Below are 14,209 nucleotides of genomic sequence, written 5' to 3' on the forward strand. Positions count from 1 at the left end.
AAAGAAGCGAAGTATTCATCGGAAAATACGTTCAGAAATTATTTACTATTAAATTTCACTTTTAGGATCAGTTACGTATCCTCTACTCAAGACACAGCAAGCTTCAAATCTCACGAGTTTCACTCCATATTTCGGCCCAATCTAATAAATAATCTCTCCTAAATGTGGTCACTCTACTCTTCTCAACAGATTAACGTTCACCTCTTTTATAATATAATTGATTTTAATTTGAAGCGTGAAACACAAAATTTCCGGCACTCATCTTGCTACGTCTCTGTAACTTGACCCTTTTCTACGAGACTGGGGCGGCTCTGACGTCACTTCTTCACCATAGTCATGCATTTTGGGTAGAGATCAATTAATGACGGAACAGAACGATCCCAGAAAAATCTCACGGTGAGTTTGCAGATTTAAGGGGCGAAGAAGAAAAGAAGAAAAGAAGAAGAAGAAAAGGAAAACCAAGCGTGATGCAGCCTGTTTGTTTATTGACCTTTCAGCAGCAGAAACATCACTGAACATCTTAAGTTTAGAAATCTAAAGAGGTTTTACACCAAAAAGAGTCTGAGCTCCACACGGTCGGCAGCACGGTCCATCTGTCAAACATCTGCAGTCACTGACGCTGTGGAAAATATTTTTCTGTCTGAAAATATAAGTAATTCTTGATGGCAGTTAAGACTGAGGGTACTGAATTATTAATGAGGACGAAACCTGGAGGTGGTGAAGTGTTGCCTGTCTTGTTTTTCCATGTCTCGTCAGAAGTCGTTCCAGTTTGTGCACAGCTCCGCTGAGCCTTCGCTGTAATGACCACACGTGCTGCTGTCCAGAGGCTGCTTAGCCTGCAAGACAAAGAACAGGTAGATCTGCTCATTGCAACAAGAGTTAGCGCAAAACTAAAAGCAATGAGCCACCTGAACGCATCTTACTTTGGGAACAAACGGAGGGGTTAGTGTGCCTTTACAGAGTCCGTCCCAGTTGAATCCCTCAAACCATCTGAATGAAAACAGAACATCACATCCTGTGAAACCACGCTTCCTCGCACAGGCCTCAGTATGACTCTCCAGTGTAATAAATCTGTCGCCTCACTTGTGTTTCTGGATGTCCTTGGCCCCGTTCCTCTGGCTGCCCAGTCTCTCTGAGGGATTGCTCCTGGGTGATGGAAAGCAAACAAGAATACACACATAAACAAACTATGAGTTAATAATCAGATTCTGTCACTGGAGAGGTGGTGTTACAGCGCAGGTCGCATCCAGTACACCTGCACCATCTCTTAATCTGCTCCTATTGGTTTGTGTGTGCAGTGGCGGGTGGATGAGGGATGTTTCTGGGCAACACCTGCACAGTTTCTTTATGAGACTGGCGGCACTTCTGCTGATGGTTTTTGGGAAGTCGATCTGATCGATGCCACGAATGGTTGCAGTGAGAATCATCATCGGGTCAGGGCCGCTGAAAGGGAGGCTGGAGAGGAAAACATGAGGCTGTCACCATCACTCCAGCCGATGCAGCTGGAGGAATGAGCTTAAAAAAGGTAAAACTTACCTGTTGCTCAGAAGCTCAAACACAAACACGCCCAGTGACCAGAGGTCTGCAGATACACTGTGGCCTTTGTTTAAGATGATTTCAGGTGCCATGTAGCCCAGTGTGCCGCAGAACGTCCAGGTTTTCTTCCCCACTTCGACCCTCTTCAGACACCTGGAGCCAATCTACAAAAGGCACACATCAGTCCATTCAATGTACGATTACTCAAAATGTGGATTCCAGTTGTACTGCAGTACCAGTTTGGCGTAGCCACGCTCATCCAGAACCACGTTTTCAGGCGTGACATCTCTATAGACAACACCGCGGCGGTGAAGAAAGTCCAAGGCCTCAACTACACAAGCTGTGTAGAACCTGGTGCTGCATTCGTCCAAATATCCCCTGAAACAGTGCAGAGAAGCGCTGATTTAAGCATCACAGTGAACAAAACACATGTGTGATGTAGACAGATGTGAGACATCAAACCCTGGTCAGCCTTAAAATTGCACTGTGATGAAAGTCCGGCTGAAAGCACATCGGAGGGACTATAAATATTCTATCAGTGCAATGACAAAAATGCTAATTTTCTTTCGCCCAAAAATTCTTACTTATCTTTGAGCAGACCGCAGAGATCCCCACCAAGACCAGCTTCTGTCAAAATGTACAGGCACTCCGCACCTCTGAAGGCTTTATGCAGCCTGTGATGAATAAAAATACAGCAAAATGTTAAAGATATGTGCTAATTAAAGCAATCCTGGTCAGACGACTGCTGACGAACAGACACCTGACAATGAATGGACAGCGAGTCTCCGTCAGGATGCGCCCTTCTCTCAGGATGTGCTCCCTTTGCCCGCTGTTGAGGATCAGCCTTTTTTTAAGGACCCTCATGGCAAAAAGACACTTGATGTCGCTCTTTAATTGCACCTGACAGAGGTGGAGAGCGGCAGATTACATTATAGAAACATGGAATCTCAATCTGTGTCAATGTGCGTGAGCTGCTATGCCCTCACCAGGTCTACGTGACCAAACTCTCCAGCTGCTAGAGTGCAGATAATCTGGAAATCACTCAAGGTGGTCGATGAGAGGAGGTCAGGATCTTTGTCTGAGCTGGAGAGGAAACCAGAAGTGAGTTTAGACAGTTCCATGTTTTCTACTGGAGCAAATGACATGTAATTATTGCAGAGATTGGTGTTGTATTGCTTCTTACTCGCTTTCAGGTTCATGGCTTTGCTGCACCTCGTGACTGCAGTCAAATACCAACCCTCCAATGACGTCTTTGAAGGTCCTGAAACACAGAAACATATGAATATTCTCCAGAGAAGCCCATCAAATTGATTTAATGTGGCTGCATTTTCTATGCAGTGAATTTTATTAACACAAAATACTCCCCACTTACTCCCTGTCTATGACCGAGCACGTAACTTCACCAGCAGCGATCACATTCGCGGTCCGAACATCCTCTCTGAAGACGGAGAAAATGTCAGATCACACAAAATGCGAATGAAGACAATCACCGATATCATGCAGGCACAACTGACATAAAAGCTCCTCTGCATAATTTCCCGTGAAAGTTCCTCCTTACCCCCACAGAGCTTTTTCTCCAAACCACTGTCTCTCAGAGAGCCTGGAGAGGATGATCTGCTCCTCGTGGCCCGGCTTCTTTTCTGTCACCTTCACCTGGAAAATCCAAGAGAGAGAGAGGTAATGAACGAGAGGTAATGGTGGGGAACAATGTGGAGAAAAGCCAGAGTCAATTATCGCCATCATAGTGCAATTTCTAAAACTCTGCTGACATTTTGTCCTCCGCAATCTAAAAACCTTTTTCTCTGAAAGCCTCATTTCATCTGTGCAGCGGGCAGAGAGCGTGAAACTTTACCTGGCCTTTGCTAATGATATAAAAGGTGTCTCCCGTGGCCCCTTGTCGAATGATGTAGTCACCTTCGTCGTAGCGTGTCTGCGGAACATAAATGGCAGATAGAAGAGCAAAACAAGGATGAAAAGAGGAAAGAAAAGGAAGAGCTCTCTTACAGATGAGGGCCTGTAACAATGGAGGATTACCACTGATTCTGTTTGTTTACTGATGCAACACAAGGAGGGCTGAAAATAGAAAATACAGAGGGAGCGCCTGTAAACAATCATGTTTACACGCGTTCTGTCTGCAGTGATGGGTACACAATGCCCCGTGCTTCAGACTGGAGGTCATTAATCTGTACCTCCTCCATGAGATCAGACATTTTCATGATGGCGTCCTCTGGTAGAGACTGCAGGAAGGGAACGCTGCGGACACACAGGTACAAAGAAAGCACATCACCCACAGCGATGGGGGCTGAAAAGTAATGTTTAAACAGTTTCTGGGTGCCTAAGCATATTTAGAAACACATCACAGGACTGTTGAGATACTGAACAGTGTTAAATGTGCCACTGTGGTGGCTGACAAACAACACGACCCTGGTGATACTGTGCTGAAGGCACCAGAATACAAAGCAGCTTTCTCTGCCCGCTCCACGTCAAATCAAGAGTATCGGGCCGATGTTCACCTGCTAAGCAGCTCCATTGAATGAGAAAGGCTGTTGAGGCCACTCTGCATAAGTATGGTCTGGTAGCTCTTGCGGTCAATAACCCACAGCTTGCTGTCCGTTTGTGCTGCAGATCAAAAGACAGAGGCAGAGGAAGTGATGAAGGCTGTGTCGGTGACACTGGAGCTCAGGTGGAAACACAATCAAGAAGTATTGGAGCAGCTCCCAAATAAAGTTGTAGTGTGTGATGGATGCGCAGTGCGGGATCAGCTTACAGCCTGAAGAGCACTCAATTAGAAATGCTCATCATGTAGAATAAAAAGAAACATAAGTGCTTATTTTCCGTACAGAGAGGGACTTTTAATATAGATCTAATCTGATTTCCTTACACTCTTCCTTTATAATAGAGCTTGAAAGTGGCTGTTGGAAATGAAAAATTACCCATCTGGTTGGTTAAGTGAAGCTTCCTGCAAATGGAAGATGACAGTCTAATTAGATCCACTATCTGATAATGTGGAGCCCTGATATCTCAATTCCACCCTTTGGATAGACTCCTTCACTTTTCACTTTAGCACCATATGATAAATCTGAGTACGACATGCAATTCAGGGCTTTATTTGGAAGGCATGTGCATTTTTTTAATTTGTCAAAATTAAGTAAAACATTGCTCTTAAAGGAGGACTTTCTGGCAGCATATCATTTGCCACCCTGAACGCCCCTGATGTGACAATGACGTCTTGTTTTCAGCAGCACCTGAGACCACATGAGCACAAACCTTATTGATGGTCTCAGGTGGCAGCAGTGAAAAGAAACAGTCATTTCAGGTCAGGACGGAGAGATAAAAACAGATCCAAGAGCAGGGCTGACAGAAATGGACGTGGAACGAAAGGACAGCAGACCGCCGACATCAGCTGAGCATTGTTACCAGAGAGCAGACATATAGCAAATTGGAAAGGCTGCTGGTCGCAAGATTAAAAAAAAGCAGCAAAAGAAAAAGAGCGGGTGAGATGATTAGGGACCAAACAAGGCAAATAAACAGATTTTTTCAATTTAAACTGATCCTGGCCGTTTCCACAGCCTATTTATTTGTGAAAGCAGGTCAGATGTGCTGAGAAAGTTTTCCCACAAGGCCCCCGATCAGATACTGGAAGGAAACGGCCGTGCTATTTCCTAAAGAAAATCACTAATTCTTTACACCAGAAATGCATATTTGTTAGATTCCAATCAGCAGAACAGTGACTTGAACACATAATTATTTCAGAGAATGCTATCTGTAAAAATCCAGCTAATGCATGTTGGATTGCAGGGAGGAGACGAGGCAGGCAGACAGCTGGGGGATGCAGCAAAGAAGAAAATGTTTTAAATTCCTCACATCTCTGAGAAAAACCTTTGAAGATGTGGTGTTGTTTAAGATCTCAAAAGGTCTTTGATTTTAAATTCAACAGACGCTTTCTGTCTAAGACCACAGCCAGAAATCTGCCTGCTTGTGATATTCTCTTAAACAGGAATTATTTATATTGCCACCAAATCCAAATTAATTACGCTGAAGCTCCACCAGTGCTTCTGTGGGGATGATCTCCAGTGATATCTGCATGCGCACACGGACGCGAGAATCCAACACAATGCTGCGATACCTGTGACAGAGTAGGCGTGGGTGCAGTTGTAGAGGAGAGCCAGCTCTCCAAACATGTCTTCTGGCTCAATGGTGAGAAGCTTCAACCCATCTTTTGTCACCTCCAGCTTCCCTTCTGTTAATGAACACACAGCCAGTGAAGAAATACAGCACGCACATAATAAGCAGAGCTGTTTTTGTGTCAGGAAATGAAGGTATTCTGTCAAGGACCTTCAGATGACTGAGGCGTACTGTACAAACAACAGATCCGCAATCATCCCTGAGCCAGCCAAGGCCACCACCTCCCGCTGGCTGGGATGACAGGAGAAAAATGGGTAGCAGCCGCTCTCCATTATATTACAAAGAGATTCCTGAGGACAATCAAGCACTGATGAACTCTGCGACCGGCCTGTCTTTTGTATCAGGCTGACATTTCAACACAAAGCACCGATGTGGGTCACCTGTGTCTCCCCACAGTGCCTCCTCTTCTCCTGCTCAAACATGCAGCACTCACATCACTGTGTTTGAGAGCAGTGTCGCATTGCTATCTGATGGGACTGCGAGCCAAGCGTGAGAAAATTGATAAACAAAGATATGATAGATCTAATCATTTCATCAGGCTGTTCCCAAGCACCTGTCATCTCAAGGAAACATTAATGAGTATCCTCAAGCATGATTAATGTCAGCGATTGTAAGAAGCGAATGATTTACCTTCTAAAACGTAAGCCTGAGCCCCGCTGGTCCCCTCCTGAATGACATAGCAGCCTTGACTGATGGGGGTGGAGTGCATGCAGGCTATGATGGCTCTGATTTCTCCTTCGTCAAGGTTCTTCAACAAGTCATTTTTCAGAAACGCTGCCTGAATCAGCTGCTGAGACCTGAGGGTGTGAAGGCAGGATGCTGATGTAACACTTAAGGGTAAGTTATTAAACGCCCTGAATGCTGTGTCACATGCTGTGTTTGAAATTGATTAGAAGTATTTATTGATTGTGAGTCATGCTGAAAGTGCTCGGCGAGCCTTGAACATCTGAGAGACAGATTTTTCAGTGAGAGCAGGTGGGAACACTGTGCTCTTACTCCTGGCTTTTGTCACAGCTTCTGTGTGAAACCATGGCCAGAGTCACGGGGTCCAGGGTGAAGGGCTCAGAAATCACTGTTTTCCTTTTGCTCCTCTGTTTGTCCTCAATCTGAGCTGAGCATGCTAGAGGAAAGCACACACACACACACTGTAATAAGTCAGATTATATGTGCGGATGCATTAGCATATGATGGAAAAAAGCACCGGGGTCTCTACCTGCGCTGGCTGCAGAGGGTCCTGGGAGGGAGACGGTGGCTCTGTAGCGATCCAGTTCTTCCTGCAGCCTTCGAATGAGTTCATCCTTCGTGTCCAACTCCAGCTCTAACTCATCTATCAGTGTGTCTCTCTGGCGAAGCTCCTCAATCTTAAGCTGCAGGGCAAACTGGAGGTCCCGAAGTGTGCCCATTACCTGCAGACATCAGGTGACAACACATTAACAAAATCTCCTCCCACAAACATGCATTTTTTCCACCAAACAGCCTTCAGCTTAGAAAAGCATAAGTGACCTTAAGTCATTATTGAACCACACCAGTGTAATTGGGCTCTAAATATTGTGCTTTTCTTTGTGCGCTCTGCAGTCTGCTCAGTGGTCGGACTGAATAGGTTTCAACTGTGATTTGTCATTCCATTATATGTTCAGCTAATATTCTGGGATCCAATTTCAACAGCGCTAATCCTCAGCTAACCTTCCATTTCTATTCTGAACTTCTGAGGATAGCTTTGCTAAAGCAGCACGCCTGTTAATTCCAGCTTGTTAAGGATGTAACTGTGCACTCGACACTAAAACAGTGACTGGTGATTTCTTATATTCTTATTTAAATGTTGCTCAGAGGTGTCTTTGTTTTTCTGTCCTTTCAATTGAACCACTGTGGAGTATTTTTGCAAACCCTTCCTACACACTAGCATCTATATCTAAAGAGGACCTTCAACAACCTAAATACTTGAGAGACCATTCAGACTTGTAGAATAGCCCTCTCAGTCATGTGACTGCACTGAATCAAACCTTTGTGGCAGGTGACTCCAAACTTACATAGAGCGGGTCCAGTTACACCACATGTACAATTTCTCCTTTTGTTACAATCTCAGCTCTTCACTCAAAGCTTTGCAGCCGTTCTCCAGTTGCATCTCTTCCTGTGATTACCTATATTAATACCATTAATATTAATAATATAAATGGGTAATCAATAAGGTATAATGACTTCTACTTAGACTAGAGCATGCAGGAGAGTTTGCTGTGTGCTTCATAGATAGATAGATAGATAGATAGATAGATAGATAGATAGATAGATAGATAGATAGATAGATAGATAGATAGATAGATAGATAGATAGATAGATAGATAGATAGATAGATAGATAGATGACATTCCTCTTGAACAGGCTGAATAGGACAAAAACATCCAATGACACAGCTCCCCATGCAATAGAAAAGAAGACTATATATCTGTCTTTGCTCTGTGAGCTTGCAGTACTTCTTGCAGTACTTGGTTTCCAGTGGTAGCGTACATGTACAAATGCATTATAGATACAATATGCTTACGCAGCCCCTGTATTTGTCTATTTTTGTCTTTCATCCTAATGGTAAAATGTACTAAAAATGATGAGATAAGAGAGATAAAGGGCAAGAAAGTAGTGGTGCTACAGTAATGGCAAAGAGATAAACCACTACAAATTAAGAAAGGGTCAATACAGACTCTTTATTAAGTAACACACACTTTCTGTCCCTGCAAAAATAAAATATAGATGTTTTCATAGTGGGTCACAAGCCTGCCTGGAGCCATATGCACCGTAAATAGCCTTAATAAATTAATGAGTTGGTAAAATGTGACAGCAGCGTTTTTATGTTTCTAATAGACTGTTTGGAAACACAGATGCATGCTCTGTCCTGCAAAATATATCCCTGTGCTGTATTTCTCATCACACACACACACACGCACAAAGATCACTTACCACATGCAGCCTGTCTGGCGCTGTGAAAGTCGTCCTCACTTGTCCTGAATAGGTCTGTCTGTGTTTGGCAGCAGACGGTCCATTCGACAGGTGCAGATCTCTTCTATAAACGCCCAAGTGAAAGATGCTCCTCTCCTGCTCGGGGCTGGCCAGGGCTGGGCACAGTCGGCAGGCAATCACATGACCAAGACAGCGGAGACCATCCGGGAGGCTGTAATGAGAAATGCATGGACTGGATCCCAATTGGGTCAGAGGGTCTTTGGGGTATTTCTGAGCCCTGGGGATCGGTGGGTCTACGGCAAACCGAGCAGTGAACATCAATCATTTTATTCCCCAGATATCTGGCAAATGTGAAAGAGACTTAAGGCTGGCTGTAAGCACTGATCAGGGGTTTTATTCTCCTTCTATTGTACCTGTGCACAGGGCCGTATGCAGGGTTTTAGAAATACTGATTCTCCTGATCTAAATATGTGCTTTTTCTCAGTCTCTCTTCTCTCTTTGTGTCTCCTGTGCTCTTTCTCTCAGCCTCCTTTTCTCTGTCTCTCTGCTTTCCATAACCTGCCCCCTCTCTCTCATTTCCTCTTGTGTCTCTGCCTTCAACATAACATTTTTTCTGCTCATTCGTCTCTCCATCCTCTACTCCTGCTTCTCTCTCAGTCTCTGTATTCACTGCCTGTCCCTCTCTCTGTGACTCATCACTCATCTCTGCTGCCAAAGTATATTAAAAAATTATTTAGTAAAATTATATACACCTTCTTTGTGTTTTAGATTGCATCATTTTAGATTTGAAATGTAGAAATGTGTCTTAAACAATACATAAATGTAAGCAAAATGTGTATTATACAGTAATGTATTATTAAGCTATAATTGTGCTAGTTGTTTTTAAATTGAGCCAATAGATTCACTGTAATTACCAAAGAGCATGTCTCTGTGGTAATTACAGTGATTAAATTGGCTCAGGTCAATTTTTGTTTGTGTTGAACAGCGCAGGGACACAATGCTAATCCTACCCTGCTCTTCCTCTCTCACCTCCTCGCTTTCCTTTTCTCTCAGTCTCCTCCTTTTGTCCCATATCTCTTCCCTTCCCGAAGCTGAGCTTTGATTGACAGAGTCTTTTCATTCTTGTGTGGCTCTGTGAACAAAGTAAATAACAGGGTCAATCGATATTGATGTGCAAATGTTACCGGCCTTCGCTGGAACAGTCTTAGAAGGAAAATAAAAATATGTCGGGATAACTCCTTTTAACATGCATTTCAACTCTTTACACAAACATAACTGAAAGAAAGGCAACTTTCTGGGCCAGCAATTTCATTCGGGTGGCCATGGACCCAAGCAAAAACATAAAAAGACAGCTTAAGTCCATTTTATAAGGCATCAGCAGCCATATGCTGCATAGCACCAGAGACACTAATTGCTTCACAGAAAGTCACACAGTAGGTTTAGTAATCTACATTATTAATAATAACTAGATAGTAATTACATGTTTTCAAAAGTTGTTCTTTAAATGGCAAACTCCACCCAGGTTATCTTCCATCTTCCCTTTCAACATTTAGTTATGGTCCGATTATCATTTTCTTTCTTTTGTTCGATGAATTATCCTCCACATAGAGCAGCCATCAGCAGCCATGCAGCACTCCAGCCAGTGAGTGGCAGTAGTGGCTCCTGAGAGCAGCAGCCGCCACCTCCGAAGAAGATGGGCCGTTGACAAGAGAAGAAGCCCTGTGGCTATCTTGAGCTAGTAAAGTAACGTTACTTGGGCATATTTGGTTGCTTAATCATTGAAGGCGTTGTAGTGTGGCTGTGTTTCGCTCTGGTTCTCTTCGAAAATGATCCTTACCGTGAAACCGCTTCAAGGAAAAGAATGCAGTGTACAGGTAAATCACCGCTGGGCTGGCTAACTGCTAATTGCTATCCCTATGACGCTAGCTTAATTCGCAACATTAGCTAGCCTTTGTAGAAAAGCTAGTTAGCTGATTAGCCGACAGAGGTAGTCCTGTCATATGCTGAGCTAGCGTCAGCTATGAATGAAGCAATTACCCATGATGCCTGAGTCTAACATGGGTTGGGTTGGCTCCACAGTGTATCTTAAATGGAGCTATTGTACAGTCGGTCAGTCTGTGGTGAATTGACGTTAACGTTACTCTTGCTAGCTTGCTAACTCTTTGAGGAAGACACAGTAACGGTAACTGTAATGTTATCAGCTTGCTCCCGTTACTTCTCATCTCTACGTTGCCACTGTCAAACAAAAGTAGTGGGAGCCCTGTAAGTCCTTATTTGATGGTTCATGTAGGAAAGGGAAGTCACTAGACAAGAAAGACCGGAAAGAGAAAGCAGTATCTTATGAAAATGGGTTTGTTGGGTCAGAACAGCGGTTTAACTTTGGAAGATTAGAAGTCCTACTTTTACCTACATGTGATGTTATTTGCTCACTCGGTTTGTGCCTCTCATGTTTTAAAATGATAACATTACCGTATGGGGCCCAAGCTGGGGCTGTACAAGACCACGTGTGTTGAAACACCCACAGCCCACTGAAAAAGGAGACTGTGAGGTTTATCAGCGTTGTGTGTCAGTGTAGGAACCATTGACGTTTTTAGCATGGTCAGTATGCTACTGCCTTGTTCTTATGCGTGTAATTACCCTAAAAAAGAGAGATGATGAACAGCATTTTATTATGTGTGCATCAAATGGGGAAATATCTTGCATACTGGACTCCATTGTGTATCCAGCAGAAGAGAGGTGACTCTAAATCCAATTATCTTGAACTTTGGCAGTGATCAAACCATGCGGTTGTTCTCCTAGCTCTGCTCTGAAAGTTCAAAATTACACGCACACACAAAAGCACACGCTAAAATGCCTGTCATCAGCGATGCCTGCAGTGCTTATAGGGGAAATGCTACCACTTAAGGCCAGTGGCTGTTGAATGGTGCATTTGTCACTCGTGCATGAGATTTCCCCATTAACAATTGGTGTTATGTAAAGTTGATGCAAAGTAAGCTTTTAAGATTGGCTACACTCTCCTGCAATTTAAATGCGCTTGCCAAATCTTACCAAAGCAGTGTGACTGCATAATCATATTGTTGATCTTCCAGGTGACTGAAGATGAGAAAGTGTCCACAGTGAAGGAACTTGTGTCTGAACGTCTCAATATACCAGCAAACCAGCAGCGGTTGCTCTATAAAGGGAAAGCGCTTGCAGGTAGATTTTCCAACAGTCAAGTGTTTCATAACCTTTGTGCAGAACTGTAATTGCTTGATCCTCCAATCTATTTTGCACATGAATCAAACGTTTACATTTTTGATGATTGCACTATATTGCTTTTCTCAGATGAGCACAGACTGAGTGATTACTCCATTGGGCCCGAGGCTAAATTGAATCTGGTTATCCGTCCAGTCGGGGAGAGGACTGGAGCGTCAGGGATGGTGGCCGGCAGCAGCGGCAGCAGTGGCAGCAGCACCACACAGGGAAGAGTGTGGCAGACTGTGTCTACTATCCTTGCTAGACATTTTAGTCCAGCAGATGCAGCAAAAGTCCATGAACAGCTTGTTAAGGTATTAAATGCATCATACGTGCTGCCATGCATCGTAATCTAAAATCAAACAATCACATTTTTGCTAATACGTTTGACATGTGGATATTTGCTGATTCTAAATTGTTAAATTAAATGTTTTGGAGTTTTGCTTCCAGTGGAGAATCAAAATATTAAGAAGGGCAGCATATTTTCCAACTGACATCTGATCTTCTGCCTTGTTCTGTTTGTATAAATGCTGCTTTCACATTTAGAGACTGGGTTCTCTAAAGTCTGAACACATCTTAAAAGGCGAAGTTTCATCCAAATATGGCCAAGAAATGCAGCCTTCTTTTGCCCAAATATGGAAGACACAACCAGTCTCTCCTATGAAAGTCAGTCAAAGTCAAGCTTTATTTATGTAGCCTAAAATCACAAATTACAATTTTCCCCATGGGGCTTTACAAACTGTACAGCGTATAGCACCCTCTGTCCTTGATTCAGGTAAGGAATAAGCCAGAGCCACACAATCTCAGCCATGACGGCCTGGAAGAAAGACAAGACACACAACACAGACGAGGCAGCACAGCATTCACACAGAGAGGAGAAACAGACAAACACACAGAGGGAGAGACATGATAACATGCAAACTAGAGAGAGAGGAGACAAGACAAGAGGCTGAATCTCCTCGGGGACGATGATCCAGATCCAAACATCTGGATGAGGCACCAACAGCCAGGAGAGAGAGAGAGAGGTTCCCGGACAGCAGATGGTCCAGCAGATAGGAGCCTGAGTGAAAAGAGAAAAGGAGGAATATACCAGAGAGACAGAATCTATTAGTGTAGTGGTCATTTGTTTAACTGAGTATTCCAAGCATGTGTGGTCAATTCATAACATTTGGAGATGATCATATCATTTTTACCAGGTATTTTAATTCAGGTGCTTAACTAAATTTGTCCCGATTTGATGCTGGTATTTACAGTTTGGCTGTGTCATGGCAACTTTCCTTTGATAAACAAGGAAGAACCCCCCCAGCTGCCAGCATGATGGAGTTACCTGAAGGTCTGCATTACTCAAGACTAAACAAGCTGCTTTTTAAGAAAAGCAAAAAAAAAAAAAAAAAAAAAAAAACTTCAGATATTCCAGTCATCCATCCTTTCCTGTGCTTCATTAAAGATTTTCCCCCCACATGGTTAAAATAAATCCAGCAGAATATTTTTAACTTTCTGTTTTGAAATATTTTCTGTTTCTCTTCAAGGACTATGAACGTTCACTTCGACAACTTAGTCTTGATGACATTGAGCGCTTGGCGGGAAGACTTCTTCACCCTGACGGCGAGGCCATGGACACCTCATACATGGACTAACATTGCCTAGCTGGAAGTTGCTTATTGTGATTGTCTTTTGAGAGAGGTGCCCAGTGCTTGGAGGTGCATACAGTGTTTAGAGTGTGAGAAAAATACAGGCATCAGTTTTCTTGCAAAGGGCCCCAGCTGTGTGCCTGATCAGTGGCTGAGTGAACACAGATAGCGCTGACTGTTTATCGCAGCAATAGGGCTTTCTTATCCATGACCAGAGGACTTGGATAAGAAAACTTCGCCACTTTTGAATTGGTCCTCGTCATTGATGTTGCAGTCATGACACAAGACCTGATCACATAACATTTGAATACAAAGGATCCATTTATGCTGTTGGTTTCACATGATCTCTGGCTGCTACAACTCCCAGCAGGACACTACCTTCTGTTTGTTCGTAATGTCTGTGTGGGATGATCACTGGGTGTTAACCATCCATGAGAAGGTAATACATGTTTTATTCCGTAACTAACTGATGTTCATTGTATGATTTGTAAATATCATGTTTATATATACAGACATTAAAACACAGTAAAAAAAAAAAAAAAACTTATTGTTTGTTGTGTGCTGATGTTTTATGTAAAGTTAAAAATTCTAAAAGAACGCAATGAAGGTTGACCAGGAAAAGGTTTTGTAATACTAAGCAAAATAAAATGTAGAAGTGGTTAAATATGAAAATGAAA

General features: G+C 43.2%; 2 protein-coding genes across 2 annotated transcripts; one reads left to right on the top strand and one right to left on the bottom strand.

Moving 5' to 3' along the window:
• Positions 1-465: 465 nt before the first annotated feature.
• prkg1l (protein kinase cGMP-dependent 1, like) lies at positions 466-9,329 on the bottom strand. The gene is made up of 20 exons (XM_070963762.1): positions 8,668-9,329; positions 6,935-7,127; positions 6,718-6,841; positions 6,352-6,518; positions 5,663-5,776; positions 4,050-4,155; positions 3,726-3,789; positions 3,389-3,466; positions 3,095-3,189; positions 2,909-2,974; positions 2,720-2,797; positions 2,523-2,619; positions 2,297-2,436; positions 2,121-2,210; positions 1,773-1,914; positions 1,537-1,700; positions 1,333-1,455; positions 1,084-1,146; positions 924-990; positions 466-836 (listed from the first exon to the last, which is right to left on the bottom strand). Exons 1-20 carry the CDS (start codon positions 8,983-8,985, stop codon positions 753-755), a joined length of 2,373 nt encoding a protein of 790 aa, XP_070819863.1. The 5' UTR covers positions 8,986-9,329; the 3' UTR covers positions 466-752.
• Positions 9,330-10,331: 1,002 nt separating this feature from the next.
• On the top strand, positions 10,332-14,076 carry ubl4a (ubiquitin like 4A). The gene is made up of 4 exons (XM_070963765.1): positions 10,332-10,541; positions 11,757-11,862; positions 11,992-12,215; positions 13,431-14,076. The coding sequence occupies exons 1-4, from the start codon at positions 10,494-10,496 to the stop codon at positions 13,536-13,538; spliced, it is 486 nt and encodes a 161-aa protein (XP_070819866.1). The 5' UTR covers positions 10,332-10,493; the 3' UTR covers positions 13,539-14,076.
• The last annotated feature ends 133 nt before the right edge of the window (positions 14,077-14,209 follow it).

The sequence above is a fragment of the Chaetodon trifascialis genome, chromosome 6 (assembly GCF_039877785.1).
Source record: "Chaetodon trifascialis isolate fChaTrf1 chromosome 6, fChaTrf1.hap1, whole genome shotgun sequence".
In the NCBI taxonomy this organism is placed as follows: Eukaryota; Metazoa; Chordata; class Actinopteri; order Chaetodontiformes; family Chaetodontidae; genus Chaetodon; species Chaetodon trifascialis.